General features: G+C 38.8%; 1 protein-coding gene across 1 annotated transcript; it reads left to right on the plus strand.

The window, feature by feature from the left end:
• Positions 1-8,443: 8,443 nt before the first annotated feature.
• On the plus strand, positions 8,444-17,697 carry SAMD7 (sterile alpha motif domain containing 7). The gene is made up of 8 exons (XM_075033191.1): positions 8,444-8,546; positions 9,269-9,395; positions 9,537-9,673; positions 10,800-10,878; positions 13,395-14,074; positions 15,506-15,627; positions 16,385-16,495; positions 17,425-17,697. Exons 1-8 carry the CDS (start codon positions 8,444-8,446, stop codon positions 17,695-17,697), a joined length of 1,632 nt encoding a protein of 543 aa, XP_074889292.1.
• The last annotated feature ends 4,630 nt before the right edge of the window (positions 17,698-22,327 follow it).

The raw sequence follows: 22,327 nt of genomic DNA on the forward strand, positions 1-22,327 counted from the left end.
AACTAAGGTCTTCACAATAGATGTAAGTATACTTGAAATAAAAATAAAAAGTGGTAGTTTTTAATGTAAATGGTGATGCTAAGCAATACCAAGAGGTGTATGATTTTTCAGATTTCGATAGGAAAGACCTCATGATAGAAACAGCACAGATCTAAGTGGACTTCTTCATGGTGTTTTTCTTTAAGAGCAGCACTGGACTGCAGAGAGTAGTTGGCAATTGGCAGGGGTGATACAGAAAAAGTAAAGTATGTAATTAATTATGTTCTGATTTCTCAGCAATCTGCTATATGTATTCTTACGGGTAAATAATCCTGCATACTCAGGTGCAAACACTGTATTTTCTTCTGACATAAACTTGATCCTTTTAGAAACATTTAAAGAGCTATTTCACAAATGGAGGATTTTACTTTGGGAAAGCTTGTCATTGCATATTCAGTATTTTTCTAGAAAACTTTGGATGCAGATTGAGTTGCTTAATGTATATGCACAGATGTTTCACTGTCTTTTCTAACTGTAACAAAATATTCTTAAAAGCTAACTCGTTGTTAATACATATAGCTTAATCTTTGTGCTAATTTATCTTTTTAAAGTACAATAGAAAAACCTCAGTATTTTACAGATACTTCCTGGAGCAGTGGATTTTCTAAATCAGTGTGCAATCAGAATTAATCAAGGCTATCATCACACAGATATATTTGGCTGTTTTAGTCTGATGTACCTGCATTAGATTTACCTAATTAAAATTTTTCTTGTGTGCATAGCCATTGTAATACACCCCAGTGCTAGCAGCTTTGCGGAACACCAATGTATGCAGTGTGATATATTTTGTAAAAATAATATCATAACATGATGAGGTTCCTTATGTCTTGTTATTACCTGAATATGGGGGCAGAATTAACTGTAGACTGAGAAAGGCTTGGGCATTGTAATATTGCCTTCGGAGCTAAAATTTCAAGTTTCTCAGTTACAGAATATGTGAATTTCTGTATCACCCTGGTGCCCCAGAGATACAGAACGAGAGAGAGAGAGGCAATCCTGACTCAAGTAATTTTATCATGGTCTGACCCTTGAAATTGGAGATAAAAATGTTCAGTCTGTTCAAGATGCTGATTTCTGAGTCTGTTTGCAGGATCAGGTGTGCAATTTCACATGTTAATCTCGCAAGGGGAAAAAGTTTATATTAAAACTTGTGAATTCATATAGGAATTTGGAGTAGTTTTAGTATCTGATATCTGTGACTTACATATATTTTAACATACCTGTAAATATTTTTAAAGACAAGCGTGTGCTGTCTTTTGCTTTGTAATAAAGCTAACCTGAAACAATTAATGATAAAAACCCACACCATCTTTTTTTACCTTAGTGGCATAAGACACATCAAATGCAGTTTTCTGTTTTATCAGAGGATTTGGGGAAGTTTGAAGGATATTGCTGCAATATTTAATACCCTAACTGAAGAGAGAAGGTACTGAGGATTCAGTACAAGTTTTCTAGATTCAAACTCTTAGTCAGTGATGTTAAAGAGTTGTTAAATAAAACTAGTTTTAAATAGCCTTCCTAAAACCCATTCCTCTTTCCACTGCCTGGTTTCTTTTGGCACTGGGAGTGTTGTCATTTGCACTAGTATTTCTTGTTAAAGTGAAACACAAATCCCACTAAAATTCAACTGTATTTCATTTGGAAATACCAGCCTTGCTCTCCAATCCTCAGAAAGCTTTCCATTCCAAGACTTCCATTTCCAGTATTTAAAAATAGAAAAAGAAAAAACTTCTTTTTTGTGCTTTAAAAGTAAAAACGATTAAAAAGTAAAAAATACAGAGATTAGTTTCCCTTTAACTGATCCCACTTATGCCACATTTTGCAATCTTTAGGCTTCTGAAAGAATCAAAGACAAGAGGATAATGTTTCAAATGTCATCTCTAATTATGAAATAAATCCACAAGGAAAACAAATTACATCATGCTTTATCTCTGTGTATATAACCGATGTAATAGAGAGACCCATCCCTTGTAAACAGCTTCTCCAAGTACCAGCTTGTCAGGATACAGGGTGGGTGTACAATGTTACACACATGTATGTGTGCACCTGCACACTTGCTCTGCTACAACCACTATTTTCATTAGTTCTTGATTAGTTATTTTACTTGTTTGTTTTTTTTTAAAAGCATAGTTAAAGCACTCAGCGTGATCCTAGTTGGAGTCTTTGGGTGCTGCCACAAACACAAACAAATAATATTAGCACTATGGTTCTGCAGAAACCCGTCCTGTGGTAAACAGCACTGAGCTGAGAGGGAGAACTGCTAAGCACAATTCCCACCTCAGCTGCTTACTGTCCTGTATCTATATGCCTCTGATGCCATATCAAGTAGCAGGACTGCTTCTTTTTCGTCCACCATCTGTCTGTCTCACCTAGCAGGCTTTGAGGGTTCTTGCTGTGCGTTTGTGTTCAGCACAAAGCATCTCCACCCTTGGTTTTAGTCAATGCATTAAGCTGACTGTTGCCTTAGTGGCACACAGGAATAACAGTTTCCCCTTGCCCCCAGCCATTCCAGAGAGAACAAGATGAACTTCTATTATGAACCTAACTTAGTTCCTGAAGGACTGAGTTTGCCAATACTAAGCCTTGATTTCTTCCTGAGACCAGTGTGTTTAAAAACATACAAGTGACTGGCTGCTTGCAATCTTCGCAATTAGCTAGCTCAAAAATGGTGAAACATGCATGTCCATGTCTCCATTTCAGTGTAAAGGTATGCAATGCGAACTCTACTGGCTGACATACACAGTATAAATATAGTTATTTTCCTTTCTTTAGGGAATGTATCGTTCTCAATCCAGTTTTAGGATTACACTCTAATCTCAGTCTCTGAGCAGTCTGTGCCCACGTATCTAGGATTAGAATTTAGCCCTATAGCCTCTCCAATGGTACCTTACCCCAATTAAGAAGACATAGTTCATGCTCCTGTATGACATAATGCTGGTATAATTGCTTTCTTGCTTTCCAAAAGTAATTTATTTTGCAGACTGTGGGTTCTTGAATAAGTACAATCTCTAGCTTTATGACTCTTAGCATAGGGTTAGGGCATGAACCCTTGATACTACAGTTAATAACACTGGAGTATTAATAATATTGGAATATTTATCTATTTTTTAAAACAGCATCTGATTTCTCAAGTAATCAGGAGAGCTTTTTCTAAAAAGGGAGCCAATGGAAATGAAAATGAGGCTATATATGAGTTTATTCATATATTTCACTCATAAGCATGTATACATGTTTATATTATACGTTTAACTGATTTCTCTGACACAGATTTATCTGAGCATTTCAAACAGATTTATCTGAGCATTTTAAACAATACTCAGCTTCTTCCAAACAGCCTGTGGAGCCACTGCAAAGGCATACTAAATATTGCTTTTAAAAAATGCTAATTCCGTGTGTTTGATGTAAATAAAAGCAGTATTAGTTAATGAAATCTTAATGCATTTAACTAAAACCCCAAGTCTTCCAACAAGTCTATATTATACATAAGACTATACTGTATTTTGCCAATGCAATTAATAATACAGATACACAGACTGCTATAGACATTTTGAAACTGCATATTGCATGGTTAGATTTGCAAATGCTTCTGGTTCATGAAGTTCGTGTCTTGCCACTTCTCATCTAATAAATTGAGACAGAATTAGTACTGGGTGAGTGGTTCTGCCTGCTGCCAAGAAGGGTTTGCTAAGGGTAAGACTCTAAAGGTAGAGATTAACTTGTCTTCATCCCTGTAATGTGCTGTACAGCCAGGATTTGTGCAATAGGATCAGCCATATATGAATGTAACACTGGACAGCTGGTGTGTATGAATTTATATGAACCCTGATGCAAGATTTTGAGCTACTCTCAAATCCCAGCTAATATATGTATCAGAAGTATACTTTCCCTGTTCCCTCAGAGATCTTGTTTTGCTATTGTTGGTTTCTAATATGCTAGTTTTTTTATGGAAATAGTATAAACCTTAAGTACCTTAAATTTGACCCGCAAGTCAGAACCCCAGCTAAGTAACCAAAAAAGGTGTTTTTCCAAATGGAATAACATAGATTAGTCAAATTTAGTTTCTCCCCCTGACACAGGGTTACATACAAGTCTTTATATTAGGTTATTAAGCTAACTATTTATCCTACCTGATCAATTCAGTACTTCCCTGAACAAAAGATTAAGGGAAATAAATGAGTAATTTAATGTGGATGACATATACATACAAAATGTGTCCTATAATTAAAATACACACTATATTGATATTCTAACATTCAGCTAGGGAACATAGATTAGAATTTCAGTGGAAATAACCTCTGAAAATTTTTAACAGAGTTAAAAAAGTTATTAAAAATACCAGAGTTATTTCTATGTATCTGAGAAGAAATCCAAGCTAAGTTAGATAGGATTGATTGGCACACCAATGAAGAAAACCAGAATGACTTCATGGAGCAACTCCAGTGAAAACTTCATTAAGGAATCAAACCCTCCTTTTTGGCTCATGATGACTCAAAAACTGGGTCAGTGGAAGCAGTAAGCTACAGCTTTAGTGGAAGAAGATACCAATGAACTTTCAAGTCATATTATTCCATGACTTTTTTCAATACTATATCTTCTCCATGTCAAACCAACAGACCACCTAGTCTACCTTTGCAAGGATAAGTTGCTTATGTGATGTACATTGCCTGAAGCGATTAATGTTGCCTGAAGTGATGTGCTGTGAACCTTGGTCATCTAGTGGATAATAATCTACCAATAAATACAGATCAACTCCATTATGGATGCTGCTGTATATGGTACCCTACACCGAGTGAAAATGCCAGCATTTAAAAGAAAACCTCACTTTTAAAAATAAAGATTTTAAGAATAGTCTTAAAATAGTTTCTGCTTCAGCTCTGAAAGGAGGCTGTGTGAGAGACCACCTGTCAACAGACAGCGTGACATACCTCACATCCAACACAAAATCCAGACTTGTTTTGGGAACTGCATGGACTATACAGAGTGCACGATGGGGATACTGGTACTGCTGGCTTCTAACCACAGTTACTGCTGCTTAGTTGTTGGTAGATGTTTGTCAGAACAGGCAGGGTATATGGGATCCCATGTGGAGGTGGTGGATTTGGGTTAGAATGGATGGACCTTTTCCCACAAGGTTTTCCACGAGTCTACGTTTTAAAGTTGTATCAAAAAATTTTAGTCACAGGTGTGATTTTAGGGGGGATTGGAGTGAGGGGTGTTAATACAACAGTAAAAGAGTCAGAAGAATAAAAGTGTCTTTTACATGTATGTCTCTTTCCCCACACAGGGACAGCTTCCCCAGAATAAAGTGCATTCACAACTGTGATTAAAACAGGGGATTGAAGCATTCTAGCAGTTCCTAAAAAGCAAAAGTGGTACAGTTTGTCAGTCATCTGACAGACAAAACTTTGTTAGTGTTAATACTAGCTTTTAATTATTTTTGTTTCTGATTTACTAGAATAAAAAGGTTAAAACCTCCTGGTTTTTCCATTATGTCTATCTGAGCCTCTGCTGGTTGCTTTGCACCTTCATATTCTCTAGTCAGGTGCACCAGGCAAAGGCCAAAGGCCAGGCTGTAAGCAGGTTAGCATGAAGTTTAAAATTGCAGCTTTGTTTTCCAGAATATTTAATACATGGCCACTCATCTGGGAAAGGAAACCGCCTAAATGGTTCACTAGACCAATATGGTATGGCAAATACCATCATCCCAGTTGCCATCTATTTTTTTGAGCTGCTGTAAAGTTTAGTTCAGCACTAAATCGCTTTAGTACTGAGCTTTAAAATGCTTTAGCAGCTCAGAAGCACTTTGGCAGCTCAAATGCTCTTCATGAAGCACCCAGCATCCTAAACCGCTTTAAGTCTAAAGTATCCTAAAAAAAAAAAGGCAAATGGAAACACATCCAGTGGCACATGTGCAGATACATATGTCAAGAACAAAGCACATGGTGCTGTTCTTGGATTTGACAGGCTTGTCTGCTTCCAGGAAGACCTGCATCTTAGCCAACACAGAATCTAGCATTTACAACATTTACAAATGTAAAGAACTTTTTATTTTGAGGGAACACCAGTGGTGTGGTCCAAGTATAGTCTCTACTCTCAGTCTGAATGGCTGAAAATTACTAACTTGTCTACCTTTTGGAAAACTCATTTTGAGGCCGAGACCAAGTATCTTCGCCATACCAAGGAAATGGTAAATTTCTGAAGCATGTGAATTAGATTGATAGCTTTCCTTTAAATTTTTTTGTAACTCTTCAATAGGTCAAAGGCAATAAAAGGAGTTATAATGACTACTCTAATTTATAAATTACTTGGGTAACAAAATATAGGATTTGGCTTCTACCAGATTTTGGATAAGGAACAGTGTTTAAAGTTTGGTTCTGTTTTAGAGAAGGACTGGCTGTGAAAAAGGGAATTTTGGTTGTTCATGCTTACCATTTCTAAAGAATTTCTGTATCCTGTGTAGCTGGTTTAAAGATAGATAAACCACTTGGCAATTGGATCCATCTTGTACTCATAACAATGCTAACATCTCAAACTGTGTTTGGTCTCACTGTTACTTGTACAACACCACTGCCTTTGCAGTGGTCCCATATGCACAATTGGTCCCACAGTTGGATTTTATCATGCCAACGCCATTAATCACGGGCATTGACTTACTATGGCTAGAAGCAGGGGCAACATAGTATAAAAATGAAAATAAGTTTCGGCCTGCAAAGTAAGCAAGTTTGGCATAGATGTGAAAATACATGAGAAAGACTTGAGCAAAAGGCAGTTAGAGTTCTCAGAGACGGTTGGCATTTTAAGGTAATAGCTTCATCACAACATGCTAAAGGCAAATTGGCAAGTAAGCCATAAAAAGTCAAACTATCCAAAGCTCTAGATGGTTTTGGCCATTTGTGTGTCAGAGATCACATCTTTGTGGAGTGATTATTAATACGTTTCCAGCAGTTACCAGCACTCAGCTGAAATGAGGTAGCTGCTGTCAGGGAATTTGTCAGTGATGGCTTCCATGCCATGGGATTCATGTCCCAAAGACCCAGCAGAGAAGAGTCTGCTGCCCTTCACAGCACAGCCAGTCCTCTCTTTCTTATGTCTTGTTTCTCAATGATTCCTGTTTGATGGCTTTCATGGAAAGGTTTAGAAAGGCACGATTCACTTGAGCTCTCTTTGGCTTTGGTAGATTCTCTGTGCTTCTCTCTTTGCATTTCTAAGGCATTCCTCACTGTTATCTCTACCAAATGCTGGCTGAACTCACAGAGCTGTCAGTATCTACAGGATGAAAACACTTAAGCATTACATCTTCCATCTTTAAGAAGAGAGAAAGAATCCATTTCACCAGAGCTAATGGGGAGCAAAATTAAACTCCTTAATTTCAATTTACTTTAACAAAAAAAACAAACAATCATTTGCTCTGCAAATCTAGTTTGAAACAAATGTACAGATGTCCCTGCTGCCTTTAGAGCTAGCCTGCCCCCTCCACCAGCCTCTCAACTTAAAGCCTCCCACACAGGATAGCTTTTTAACATCCAGGCTGTGGGTTACAGGATTTATTTCCTTTATGACCTATCTGCACAAATAATCCTGCTGTAGATCGTTCCCCTAAAATCCTGAGCAGGGCATACTGTGATTACTTACTTCCTTGGTATCAGGATAATTTGTAATCTAGTCACCTGCTTCTTCAGATAGATTTCAGAAATGCTGACGCAATCCACCTCAATGACACTACAGCTATTCAACTATGCATTTGTAGTGTATTAGGTCTTAGTCTAAATTTCTACTCTTCATCTGGCTTTATTTACCTGCACATATATGGATAATTAATCTGAGCCTAGCTGTTTTTATCACTGTTTTCATCACTATAAAGCATGTTCTTTTACTTTTTTTTTTACTTCATTTGGCAGTCTTAAGGGGCTGATGTCATTTGGAACAACTTATTTCTATCATTTCTTTCTATCTGTTTCACTTAGTTTACAGTAGACAGGGCTCCTAACTATTACAATTCCCAAATAAAACCAGAGATACCTGCCTTCCTGAGTATGAGCACATGTCACTGTTCTCAGGGCTGCTGGCAAACGACTTTGGCTTAATTACATGCTTCTGAGCAGCTGATATTTCCCCAAACCCTTACTTTCCTTGCATAGTAAGACCCAAGGACACTGAACAACTTGGTATAAACAAAGGCAACATTTGCATTGTCCTGAAAACTGAAAGTTTCTATATGGTAACCAATACAATCCACAAGCACTAAAGGGTGCAGCTGTGAGTGGCAGAAGGACTACCTGCTTATCTGAGAAATTAACTTGTATAACCTGCTCTGTTTCTTACAGTTTTGAATGTCTTATTCTTTTATTTGGGCCTCCTGATTCTGTTCTTTACAACAGAAAAGTTGTTGCTGTCCCTTTGAAGCATGACTCCACGGGATCACATGAGAAAAATGTCTATCCTAGGAGAACAAGGAACACTAGAAGAAAAGCACTTATACCGATTAGCAAGTGGCATGGCAGCAGGAGGTAAGCAGGAAGAAACCTAACTGTGCATTTGTTTATAGCATTGCTCATACCTGTACAATGAATAAGAAACAGCCAGCAACAGGTTTAACATCTTTAAGAGGTATCTCAAATTCATCTTAGGAGTAACTGGAGAAACATTTCTCTTATTAGAAGTTAACATGGGGGATTCTTGGCATTCACAATTTGATCAAGAGATGCTAAGCATCTGGAGAGTCAAGGTCACACAGGAACTCAGCAACAAAAGCCATAGCTGGACATTATGAGGTTCTGGCTCAGCTCTGCAGGCTCTTCTTTCTAGAGCTGCTGTCTCATGACAAGGCAGGTTCTAGCTAATAAGATTTTTCCAAAAATAAAACTGTATTAGAAATGAAAACTCTCTCAAGCATAGAACCTAACATTCATGGCTGTTCTCTTCTGTTTAATAGTGATATATGAGTTATTGTTGATTGTAAATTGTCCTTTTGTACCCTTGACTATGCACATCCTTCTTATTTTTACTGCAGCTTGCCTGTATAAAACTACATTATTTAAACAATGTGGTTAAGGTGGCAGTGGAAATGTATTCTTTTTTAGTTGCTGCTATTAAAAAAAAGTGTGATTTGCTAACTCTTACTAAAATGCTGTCACTTGAGAAAAAAATATTTTTTCTGGTAAAGTTATACTGCAAACATAACCACTTTCTAATTTACTACACTGACAACAGAATATATGCTTTGTATCAGAACTGCGGCAGCGGCAAGAGATGCTAATGAGAAATCAGTTGATGGCAGTAAACCCTCAGCTAATGGGCGCAGGCCAGCAGAGAATGCAGGCAATTCCCTCACAGTTTGAGCCTCGACTAGTAGACAGGTATTTTGCACCACTTCTCTACTATAACACTGCAGTTAAAGAATAACTGCACATGCTGTACCTGAGTATATAAAGGTCTTAGATTATTCTTAACTAAACAATGTCCTTTGCATGTCTGAATGTATTTTTTTTTCCTCTCAGAGATCTGTTGCCTTCAACTGAAATGATGGCATCAGCTGATCCAAGACAAATCCATATTGCGTCACACCTTGGACCCACAGTCCCACAGCACGCAAACATGCCAAACATATTGTCCAACCGTGTTTACCCAGGCCCAGGTAATGAAGCATCGTCTGCATCCTGAAAAGTGATAGAATGTAAATTAGAAAGCAAACTGCACCAACTAGTTTTTTGTAGGTTTATCGGTACTGTCAATAACAGTTTATTTTATTTGGAAAAACAAGTCTCACTAAAAGGAGGCAGCCTGCCTACCAGACATTCTAAACTGTGCCAGTTTAAGTCTAAACACATCCTTTTTAGCTTTTGTTAAGTACACTGTTTCCAAGATCATTTGCATGGTTTTGTTCTCTCCTTTTTTTTTTTTGTATTTTCCAAGCATTTCCACACCAAAACAGAAGGCTGTAGCTAAACAAATGAGTCCAATCAACAATACTTTTTGCTACATTTAACTCTTGCTCACATATGAGCATTAGCTTTTTTAAGACTACTGAATCATATTCTTTAATCATAATATTACATGCTACTTTACTCATGTTGGGCAACTACAAGTCCTTTTAAAAAGGCTCAAAATTACAGGGCACAGCTCTAAGGGGAAGGCTGGATATCATAGCATGGCAACACAACTGTGGCACACGTCATGCTGCACATAAATTTACATATCTCTTTATACAAAGAGGTAATATCTTAAGGTTCATTCTTTGAGATGAGTGAATAAATTCTTGATGGCACATAGATCTATAAACAAGAATTCCTGGCTTCAGCTTCCCCCCCGCAGTGTGGCTCTCGGATAACAGACTCCCTTAAGAGGAAATGTAATTTAAAATTACACAGCATGTAGGCTGAAAACAGCCTTGAAGGAGCAGGTTTGCTTTGCTTAACTGTTGGTTATTATTTTCTGAGCAGCTGTATGTACTTCAAAGACATAAGTCACCAAGTAAAACTACCTTGCTGTCTCTTTCCTTTATGGATAATGGCAGTTATACCTAACTACAGATCTGATCTTGCAAACACCTGATGCTGGACTTAGTGTTTCTACTACATATTCCCACCAAAGCAATGAACACAAATAGGATTTAACTTGAAGTCATATCAGCTTCCTGGCAAACCACATAGTTCAAATCTTAAAAAGCTTTTTAAAGTGTCTCTGCATTGCTTTGGGGTTTGTGCATTTGCTTGCAGAAATAAGTGAATTTTAAAGATTTTTTTTTTTTTTTTCCCTTTAAGGATATAGCTTTCTGCAACCAGAATCCATGGAAGCCGTGGCCAGGAGACAGGAACTGGTTCAAAAGCAAAATATTGCCAGGTAATCAATAGTCAGCTTTGCTCTGAGGTGCATGCCAGGATTAGAGCAGCAAGGGCAGTTGGAAATTACTAAGTCACAGACTTTTTGTGGGTTTTTACAGTGATTAAGATACTTTTTCAAGTCACCCAGACAAGCAGAAGCCCCTTAATTACCTCTTAAAGTCTGAAGCTACTGGACTTTCTGCTTGTCCCTATTCTGCTTTTAGTCTTAAAATGATACAAGAAAAAGAAACAACCCCCTCAGCTTCCTTAAAGTAACAAACAAGCTATCAACTTCAGCCCAAACCCCTGAACTCTGGATCCAAACACCCTGAAGTTATAAGAAGTCAGAAACAAATTCAAACTTTACAGCTGTGTGCTATCACACACATTTTAAGCCTCTACAGCTGGGCCTTTGGGATGATTAGCTATGTCTCTACCCTACCAGGGTGGACAGCTTTCCTAGTTTAACCAAAATGTCTGAATATCAGGGTGACTATAGAGAGTCCAGTTATTTGTACAAGTTTCAGTGTAACCAGTAGCTGGTTAAGTAACCACCAGTGCCCTCGCCCACAGCCGCACCATTTCCCTAGAGGAATTCTAACCTCAACCACACTTCCAACTGCGCTTCAGCACAGTGAGTGGCAACACCCCTCATGCAGTAAGATCAAGAGCAAAGAACAGATAAATTCTGAGTAGGCATCTCAAGAGAATTATGACGGAAGTGTTTTGAGCTCTTCAGTCAGCAAAGCTTGATTACTGAACTCCTCCAAGCACAAGGTTTTCATCAACAATGCATTTCACGTAGCTCTTGCCACATGGCAAAAACCCTGAGAAAAACAACTAAAACAGCTAGCAGCAAGCATGGCCATCACATATACCCTCAGCCACAGCAGAGGTAGTCCTACCTGTTCAGGCTCTTCCCTCAGCCCACCAAACCCAAGAAAACCCCAACATAAAAGAGCCCAGCCTAAATCCATGAGATAACCTTTTACCCGCGACTTTTGCCATCCTGGCAATTTCCACTAGCTTCACACTGCTTTCTGCAGTGCACATCACCTTCAGAGGTGCACTTGCTCCTTTCACCCTTTATAGAAATCAGGTGTTGGCAAACAATCTCCTGCACTTCCTAGAGCCATGCTGCTGAGCACCTGGGCATAAATCCTTGTTCTCCAAGGGACTCTGCCTCTTACCAAAGCTCAGTGCTTGCCCATCTGCTGGTCCTCAGAGGAGCAGACTATCTTATCTGGGGGAGTAGTCAGGAATGTAATGCTCTTTGCTGTTTATCTCCACCTCAGGAGCTGCATGTGAGTAATGACATGGGCAAGATGTACAAGGACATAGTCCACAGACAAAACACTTCCACTGGATCTCTGAAATCAGAAAATCAGTAATTTGGAGGTTGTTGCAAAGGTGAAGAGAGGGCAGAGAAAAAGCCCTGAATGTTATGGGGTCATCAACTAATTGCAACAATCATCTGAATAACTGCTTTCCTGACAATTTTACACTAATGAGAAGTCTCCTAAAAGTCAGACTCCCTCTGACCTGTTATCCTCATTGCGGTGTTAAGAAAGGTATTTTGGTGCACTTTAAAGACTTGGCTGCCCACACAAGCCCTTTTCCAAAGAAGAATGTGGAAGTCCACTGAAAGCTCCTCATAGCAAGGAAGGCAGGCTGAACCATTTCTGGTTTGTGTCTGGTAAACTGGCTCGCTTCTCTCATCTCTCAGCTCCAGCTGAAGCTGTGGAGCTCTGGGAGATACAGCTTTCTGTTTGATCACTAGCTTGGCTCCAGAGAAAGCTGATGCCAGCAAAGGTTGGTACAATGGAGACACATATTTCTACTTGTATTCTCCATATCTCACTGGTAAGCCCTCCCACCTGCTATGCCGGGGCAGGAAGCTGGCACAGACCCTGAGGCACTGGCTTTATCCAACAGGTTGAACACTTACCACCAGGATCTCACCCTTTCACGGTGTCAGAGCCATGTTCAGGTGCCAGAGACTATGGACAGTTACTCAAGAGACTTACTAATGTTAGCTTACTCTGAATGTATGCACAGGTTCCATAGATAATATAATTCTAGTTCTTTATCACTTACAATATTGCTGCCATTTTCCAGTTTTCAGTATAATTTTCTAATCGGTAATGTAAATTATTTATTTTCTTTAGTCTTTAACTCTTATGACTCTGGAGACAATTTGCCAAATCCCAAGTGAGCATAATCATTGTAATAATGCCTGGACTGACAATATACAAATAACACTTTTTTGTCTGAAATATTATCCAGAGGCATCACATGGAAGATATCTTTTCTCCTCCTTTTAGTTTACTATACGTATCTGGCAGCACATTAAATATAGCCAGGTTTGCCGTTCCATCTGCAGTTTGTGACCTCTCACATCTAGCAATATAGGGGTGAAAGAAGAAAAGCAGTACTCTTGCCTATTCCATTATGTGAGTCTTAATCTGCTACTGAAAAAAGAGGTGATGAAGGAACTGAGCGGCACTAACTGCTTGTACTCTATGTGCCTCTTAGAATGGAAATGGAGATGAGTGCTATTTTTCAGCAAAAAGAAATGGAGAAAGCTCATCGGAAAGGGCTACTGGGCCTGGAAGCACCTTTCCTTTACCATGGGATGCCAGCTAGTCCCATCGCTTTCCGTGGCAGGCACAGACTACCTGAAGGCCATCTTCCCAGCGACTTATATGTTCATCGTACCACCCTTGATGAAATTCATGGCAACACTATGCTCATGGCAACCAGCCCATACCCTCCAGTCAGCACTTTGCAAAGGGAGAGGGCACGTCGACCAGGGAGGAGAGCTGGAAATCACAAAACTGCAGACTGTAGTGCCAATGGCACAAAGAACCAAGCTGATGACAAAACTACGGACCTTGCTTCAGCTGCAGTGGATGATGAGAAAGAAGACAAGAAAGAAGCAGAGGTGGAGACTCCAAACAAACATGAACAAAGCAAAAACCAGACTGAGCCATCTGCAGTTGCCAAAAATTGTAAAGAGTTTGAACAAGGCTTGAGAAAAAACTGTGCTACTCATGAAATTTCTACTGAAACCAACAGCTGCAGCAACACAAATGAGAAGGAATCTAATAGCTCCTGTGCTGCTTTTGATGAGAAGTACATGTACCCTTCTGCAATCCCATTCTCAGCATTGCCATACGGATTTCCAGTACCCAGCAACCCATTACTACCTTCAGGTTTGTCAAGTCTCCAGATTACAGTTAGAGTGGCATGTTGATATTATTTATTTCTACTGATTTGCTCTCTCATTTCTTCCCTCTGTTTTAAGCAAATATTTTGTATGATAGAGTCATGGCAACTAAATGTAGAATTAATATGCTGCAAATAGTAATAACTTGGTAAATCCAAGTCAGCAAAGGTAAAGAGTGGTTCTCCCTACCTGCAAACTGTGCTGCTTGCTGGCATAATGGAGGTTTCAGCATCTTAGGTAGCAGTGCTTTACCTTGCAGGGCAATGCAATTGCACAGCAAAAAGTCACAAAGCAGCCTCCTAACTGTTTCAATGCTCTGTGCCACACGCTATACCACTGCAGGATGTCATCCTGTGTTTATTTCAGTCCCTGGGGACAACACACTTGTCACCCCTAAGCTGTCAAGTTAGCAGCACTTTGAGGTTCTCCGCAATTCTGTTCAACATGCTACATTCTCTCCTCTCCTTTTGGTGGTTGGGGGGAAACGTAGCAGCACACAATATACTGATCATAATTCCTGTGTTTGTCAAACAGGACAAGGAATCCCCTTAGAAGCTGCACTCATGTAGGAACAAACTTATCCCTGAGACTTGACCTCCGCAAGAACAGAGCGTAAGACACAGGACTCTCCAGCTACTGTTCAAGAATCATTTTTTCTATAGCTTTACAGCTCTTGTTAAATGTAACAGTGCCAGTGGATGAGCCCTGCAAAACTTCCCATTACCTGAAATGAGAACAGGCTGTGATGTTGGTCAAGGATCATCTACCAAAGACATACTGTATCACTGAAAAATATATAATCATAGAATCATAGAATCATTTAGGTTGGAAAAGACCTTTGAGATCATCGAATCCAACCATAAACCTAACACTGTCAAGTCCACCACTAAACCATGTCCCTAAAATGCACATTAAGTAGTCAGTTCCTGTCTGTAAAAGGAATTTCAATTAAAATAAACAAAATTGCTAAATGAAATTGTGAGCTAGCCTCCGTGTTCTGCCCATAACTTTTCTACATGTCCTTCTAACTCACAGTAGGCACTATGGGCTAGCAAAGGCTTGGTTCTACTGAAATATTAGTCAAGTTAAAATAACAGGAAAGTCTAAAGAATCAAAAGCATTGGATAACACACTGATTAGAGAAAATACCACACTATGATTTTTATGTGTAGTAACTGGTATATACACTGCCAGCAGTACACAAAAGCAGCCAACTAGAAGAAAAACCTCCAGAATCAGCTACTACTGACTATCTGGTGATTTTGGTGTCTAGGACTCCCATATCTGTCTGTGACTACACACTGCTGTTAATATATTAGGTTCTGGAGAAGTGTAAAAATTCTCATGTTAACAATCATTTCCTATTGATTTGCCAGCAAAGTTCTACAAACATAACATTTATGTTTCTTCCTCAAAGGAGCACAAGGCCTGATCCTGAATGGAGAAGACATTTCTTCCATTGAAGACATTCGCAAGTGGACTGTTGATGATGTATACAACTTCATCGTTAGCCTCCCAGGCTGTTCAGATTATGCCCAGGTGATTATAAACATTCACCACATTTTCAGGCCTTCAGGACCATCTAGATTTAAAGGTCATCAAACAAACGTAAATGCTAGAGGTTAACTGGTTGTCGCAAAGTTACAAACTAATAGTAGTTTTCATTGCACTTCAACATATGAAGCCACTTGCTTCTTAAAGGGAAAGGCAGTCCATGCTCTGAGAGCTTACACGCACTTCTGCTGCATCTAGAGTCATTAGTCATGATACATACCAGCAAAACAATAGTATAAGAAAAGTATCTTAATTTTTTCACTCCACATGGCCTGCACAATTTTTATGCAGATTAAAGCAATTTTGCATTCTTGAATATTGGTATAACCCACCTACCACCCCGGAGCTCTTATAGGCATCATTCCATTTGAAAAATGAAGTATTATTAGAAATACAGGCAAAGAGATTGAAATCTTGTATATTCCTGGTAAAGCCTTAATAATATCAACACTATTCTTTCATTGGTAGCAGGCTGCTCACTTCCTTAAAAAAAAAAAAAGGTACCTTCAAAACATTACAAAGGTCCCACTTGCCAAGAACAAGTAGATAAACTACAGGCAAATGTGCTGATACGCACACACCTGAACAAGAGACTTCACGCTGCAGTTAGGAGATAAATATGAAGATAAAACAGTAAAATTATTTTTTCCTCCTTTTATTGTCTATGCCTCAGGATTAAGTGTAAAAAATAACCAGTGAAGTCTGTTTTAGCACACCATGTTGTGTTTTATCATTTCATAAGGTATTTAAAGACCACGCTATTGATGGAGAAACCCTCCCACTGCTAACAGAGGAACATCTCCTGGATACAATGGGATTAAAACTCGGACCAGCATTGAAAATCCGCTCTCAGGTATGATCATTAAATGTATGCCAAGATGGCAAGTCACAGAGATGTGAAAGAGTCAGAAGCTAACAGGATGAAATTTTTCCAAACTAAAACACGATTTTCTCACTGATAAGGCGACTACCATAATATTAGGAGAAAAGAAATTACTCCAGCATAGTTTGCTTTTGCTTCTCTGTGTGTTACAACAGCATGCAGGGAGACACTAAGGGGAGGTTAGGACTGACAGTTTGAGAGACACTTCAAGTCGAGTCAGGACACAACACTGGAGACTAGGCTGAGGTTGAAATGGAAAAGATGTGTTTGATGAATTAATTCAGTTTCACTCCTCTTCTCCCTTCCCAGCTGGTAAGAACCGCTCTTATAGATACTTGCTTTTGCTCCAACCTGGCTTTTAGAACATACTAAGTGGAGGTTTCTACAGCCTTTCTGGGAATATAATCATACATGTTTCACAGACAGGCTGTGCCTCTGTGTTTAAAGTTTTCTGCTCTTAATTTCATCCAGTAACACCAACTCTCTGTGTGTTTCTGTTGTCGCCTGGTTCTTTTTCTTTTCTTTAACCCCTTTGCTCTCTCTCACTCTTCTCTCATTAAAACCACCCTCCCCGCTCCTGGCTGGCAGTTGTCTCCCCTCTGTCCCATGGGTGCTACAGCACCTAGAGAGCAAGAGGAGCTTGCTGTCAGGCCTAGCACACTGGGCTGTTTCCCAAGCTGAGTATTGCCAAGCTCCTTCCACAAGAACTTGGGCCTAGAAAAATACAAGAGAGGGAAAATGGATGAGATTTTTGTACTTTTGCTAACTAATAACTCTTTGAGATGGTTGGGATCTCCTGGATGTCTCTGGCATTGCTACACAACAGTCAGCCTTGACATTTAATGGCTTTAACACTATCTTGAGAAGCAATTGCTGCAATTGTGTTTTTGTCTTTAAAGGTGTCCCGACGTTTGGGCAATGTGTTCTACATGATGAATCTTCCTCTGTCTGTGCCCCTGCCACCTGCTCCAGGCAAACCCTCAGATCAGCCCTCCGACATAGCCTCCCCTCTTCACTGCAATAGCAGTGGCGATACGCTGGATAGTCCCTGCTCTCAGGACCCAGAAACTTCAAAAGCAGTGGAACAGATCGTTTCAGAAAGCAGGGAAAACCCATGTGACACAGCTGGATCTCAGGCTGACTTCCAGATGATCACTTTTCAGAAAAGTTGAGCTGAGTCTAGAACATAAACTATTTTTAATAATACAGGAAGCTCTAGTTACAGTGTTTGAGAAGATAGCTACAGTCTGAAACCTCAGTATGACGGGGGCTGAGTGAAATAATCTGCAAATGTAGAATGAGGAAGTATGGTATCTGAAAAGCATTTAAAAAATGCAACTACATATTAGTGCAATTACTTTCAAGTGCAATTCATTGAAAAGAATACTAGTACAGTTAACAGATAAATCTAATTTTCCATTGAAGTCCAGTGTGATCACTGAAATCTGTCAGACACTCAGTGCATTGTCTGTCTTACAGCGTGTACCTGCTGAGAAACTACAAGGAAAAGTTACAGCTTCCACACATAGCTGACTTCTGCAGAAAATTTATATGGAATTCATTGGGAGAATATGGAGTTACCTGCAGAATGTAGAGAAATACACCCTAGACTCAACAATTTGAGTTAATTCCATTGCTATTCTAGAACTAAGCCTTTCTAAGTGCCTGGGGAGGGTATACAGCGCATAGACGAGACACATGGATTAAACCCTGGACATGAATTTACAGTGTGTAACAGCAACTTTAATTATTCCGAGGCATTCTTATCGATGGGGTTTGAATTTGCTTTGCGTGATTGCACAGCTGAGCTGAGTTTAGGAGGAAGCATCATCAGACTCCGCCATGAAGACCAGTCACTGCGTCAGTAACGTTCCTGCAGGCAGCAGGCTCAAAGCCACCCTGCTCCTGCCAACCTCTGCGGCAGCATCCTTCCCCTCAGGTCACCTGGGCAAGCCATGGAAAGCCCTTCACTCAGCAGCATGCTCAGTGTTCTTCATTTTGGAAGAAGCCACCAATACTAGCCTGAAAGCTCCCCTTTCTCTGCAAAAATACGGTTTCCCCTCACTTCTGCTACTGACGATTCATTACCTCACAGCAAACAAGAACCACAAAATAGAGGTTTTAGCTAGGGATAAATCCCCAGCATTTTATTGTGATTCCTGTGTGGATTATCTTTGTTCCCTCTTTAGGGGTTTGGTCACACACTGGTCTTCCGCTGAGGCTTTGGAAGTCAGTATACTACAGTGCCGTCTTGTACTCTCTTCCCTGCAAGAATACTTTACTCCAAAGAACACACAAATTATTTTTGATAAAATTAATTTCTGTAAATTGAGGGTTGATAGATTGCAGATCTGCTGTATATTGCTACTTTTGATTCTCTCCCCTTAGTTTAGTTTGTGTGGCCTCAAGTACTTAAAAACCAAGAGGTACACTGCTGTTTAGATGGTGAGTGTCTAAACACATGAGGAGAGGGAGTACTCTCATATTTTATACTGTGGGCACCTGTTCTTCTACTTTAGCCTGAGATAAATTATTTTATATCTTTGGTATACTTGTGCACTAGGTAATATGTGATTAGATGTTTGCAACAACAACTTAAGATGTTCATCTTACTATACAATCCAAACTTTGCAGCCTTGAGACGAAGGGCAAATATCTATAGTACTCCTTTTCTGAAGTAGCAAAGTCTTTCTGTAAAAGGAGTAGAGCCTGATTCTGCTTTCACTGAAAAATGCCACTGACATGAGTTACGGCAGTTTTGGGCTCTCTGCATGTATCTTCAAATACTGCAACTGGAGTATATGACCTTAGGGTTCATCAATAAAACCCAGTAAGGCCTAATGCAAAAGCATGGTATGTTATGCAGCAAAATACTCCGAAGTTGCAGACAGATCCTGAAGTAATCCCCTCCTAAGTGAAGTGCTGACCTTTACATCTGTGATCTGGTGAAATAATGGGAGTCTTTCCCAAGAGTCTGGATAATGTCTTACGCATGATCTGTGGATATTTTTCATATAAGGAACTATATACTGAATATTCAATAGTGTTCAAAAAAAGCAAAATTATAACCTAAAGCTGGAAAGTTTAAATATAACTCCACAAGATTGTTTAAAAGAAGGTGTACAACAGCAATATTAATCTTGGACTGGCTGGCAATTAGTTTCCTGTTCACTTACCTCACCCACCTCAATTAATTTCAAGAAGTGTTAACCTCTGTTATCTTCATTAACTTTTCTACATTTTTTTCATGGCTTTAAAACTTAGTAAGGCAGCTTGGAGAGTTTGATGTTGAATTTGGTAATGTAAATGTTTACTTTTTCAGATTTTGGATTGAAACACAATTGTCAATGTAAAAAAATCATATTCTGTTCAAAATGGTTTTACCTGTTACTTTAAGATGTAACATCTCAGATTAGTTACCCCAGAAAAAATGTTTTACAGTAGATTTAACTATTGTGATTTGGTTTTGATGTAGACTGTTCATATACCATGAGGGAAAATTAAAATATTTTTATATAGTAAAAGTGCTTGTTAAAATAAAAAAAAAAAACAGGGACACCAATTCAGTTTAGCATCTGAAACAATTTCTAACTTTTTTTTTGTACAACTGACGATCACGTCGACAATATCACTTACCTAATTAAACACAGTTAATGAATTGGTTTTCAAATGGCATCCTATCTCCGTCATTGTATGAAATATTTGACTTAATCCACATGAGACCTTCTCCACCTTAGAAATCTCTGAGACGTTTCCAGGCCAATGAGGCCACGAGATGTCGCTGCAAAGCTACAAGAGGTTATCTACTACCCCTCCAAAGTGAAATGCAGCACACCTGAAGTACAGGTGGCCTGTTAAGAGCAAGGATATGAAGAAACTGAACTTGTTTTTCTAAAGTAACAGCAGAGGAGCTTGACTTGAAATTCCATATGCCAGGGAAGAAAGATTGAAGTCTGGTTCTGAAGAGTGTGACTAGTTTTGTAAATGGCTCAGACATGAGCAATGCTAAAAGCAGAGAAAGCTAGGATGCAAACTTTGCAGTCTGGTACTACTTCTGCAATTAAAAAAACCCATAGGATCCTTGGCACATATTGGGCTCTTCTTCCCAAAATGACAAAAAGAATGACTTCATGGCTTACTGTACTGGGGGGAGAGATGTGCCGGAGCAGTCAAAATGCAGTAAGGCCTGGACTGCATACAGCTGTAGGGTGAAGTAGGAAGGAAAGGGATTTACCTAAACAGACGTAATTGATTCTATTTCTAATGACGGAAATACCACTCGTAATGAATGTTTCCTCTCCTACAAACACGTCAGAGAAAATGGGAAAAAAAAAAAGGTAAAAATTTAAAAAAGACATGGAATCAGTAGACAGACCCTATTTTCAGATTTTGATGTGTTTTCAGGAATTATGTTTATATGTAAACATTGAGGCCTTGCTGGTTCTTAGCAGCTACATGTTCATTTTTGACTTTTAATGCTTATTCCAGCTGCAAAGGGGTGTAGCTAGCAATCACAAGTACGTAAGAAAGTTGGCAGAACTGTGCTACTTAATAACTTTCTGGTGCCTATGCCACCACTGCATTCATTTTTTCTGCTATGCCATTAAAATCACAACGGGATGCAGATGATGTATTTTAATATGTGTGGCACCATTAGAAATGTTTCACTTCTACTGCTGTATTAGTCTGTAATAGTGATGCAGTTAATGAAGAAGAGAATGTTTTTTATGAGATGTTGTAGAAGTATCTGATTTTGTCTATTTACACTAAATGTGTAGGCTCCGAGGGACAGGGACTTCCATTTCTTTTTTTTTTATAGGGCCAAGGTTAAAGACAATATAAATAAAAAGGTATAGCAAACATATAACAAAATGGTTCTGTACTATAAATAACAGATTTAGGAAAGTCCTGAAAAGGAAGAAATAGCTTGTCCTTCCTACTACAGCCTGTGTTTCTGACCTCAGCATTGCTGCATATGATGAAATACACGTGTGTATTACATTATGTGTGGAATATTATATATTAATATACTATTATATATATTATATAATCTAATTAATATTATATATTAATATATTATGTGTGGCATACACATTCATACTGACCTGAACAGATAATTCTCTGCTCAATTCCCCAGGTGCTATGAATATGCAACAATTAAGCAGAATTCCCACCTGGTCCAAGTCAGGCAGTCATTCTAATCAAGCACATGAAAACAAGAACAGGCAGCTAGGTCCACAAGGCAACAGTATTTCAAACCGACTTGGATCTACACCATCAGCTACTTTATAAAACTCTGTATTCTAAGACCTTATACAATTTTGAATCCTCCACAAAGTAGTTTTCAGAATGTTAATCTATCCTTTGAATGTGAAACAGAAAAAAATAATCACCTCCAGTTTTTAAAATCACCTCTATTTTTTAAACTAAGTAGAAACTTCTCATATTTTAGGCTTTCCAAATACCCTGATAAAATGTTGATTGGTTGTGTAGTGTTTTGAGTCACCTTCAACATCAGGAATTTTACAGAAAAGCACCCAAAACTAGATACAACTCTTGTTTTATTACCTTGTTCTGATAATGGCATAATAAATGTTCTATCTAAGCTCTTTATTATTCACTAGAAAATAACAAGTCAGCTCTATGAGGCTAGGTGTTCATCAGGGGTCTGCTACCTGTGATGTGTGGTTTTGATTAAGCCCTTCATGTTATAATAAATAGCTATAGCTATATTGCTATGGCAATTTCAGTATAATAAGAATATATGTTACAGTAAGAGAAAAACTCACCTCTCCTTTTTCA

This window comes from Buteo buteo, chromosome 7, assembly GCF_964188355.1.
Source record: "Buteo buteo chromosome 7, bButBut1.hap1.1, whole genome shotgun sequence".
In the NCBI taxonomy this organism is placed as follows: domain Eukaryota; kingdom Metazoa; phylum Chordata; class Aves; order Accipitriformes; family Accipitridae; genus Buteo; species Buteo buteo.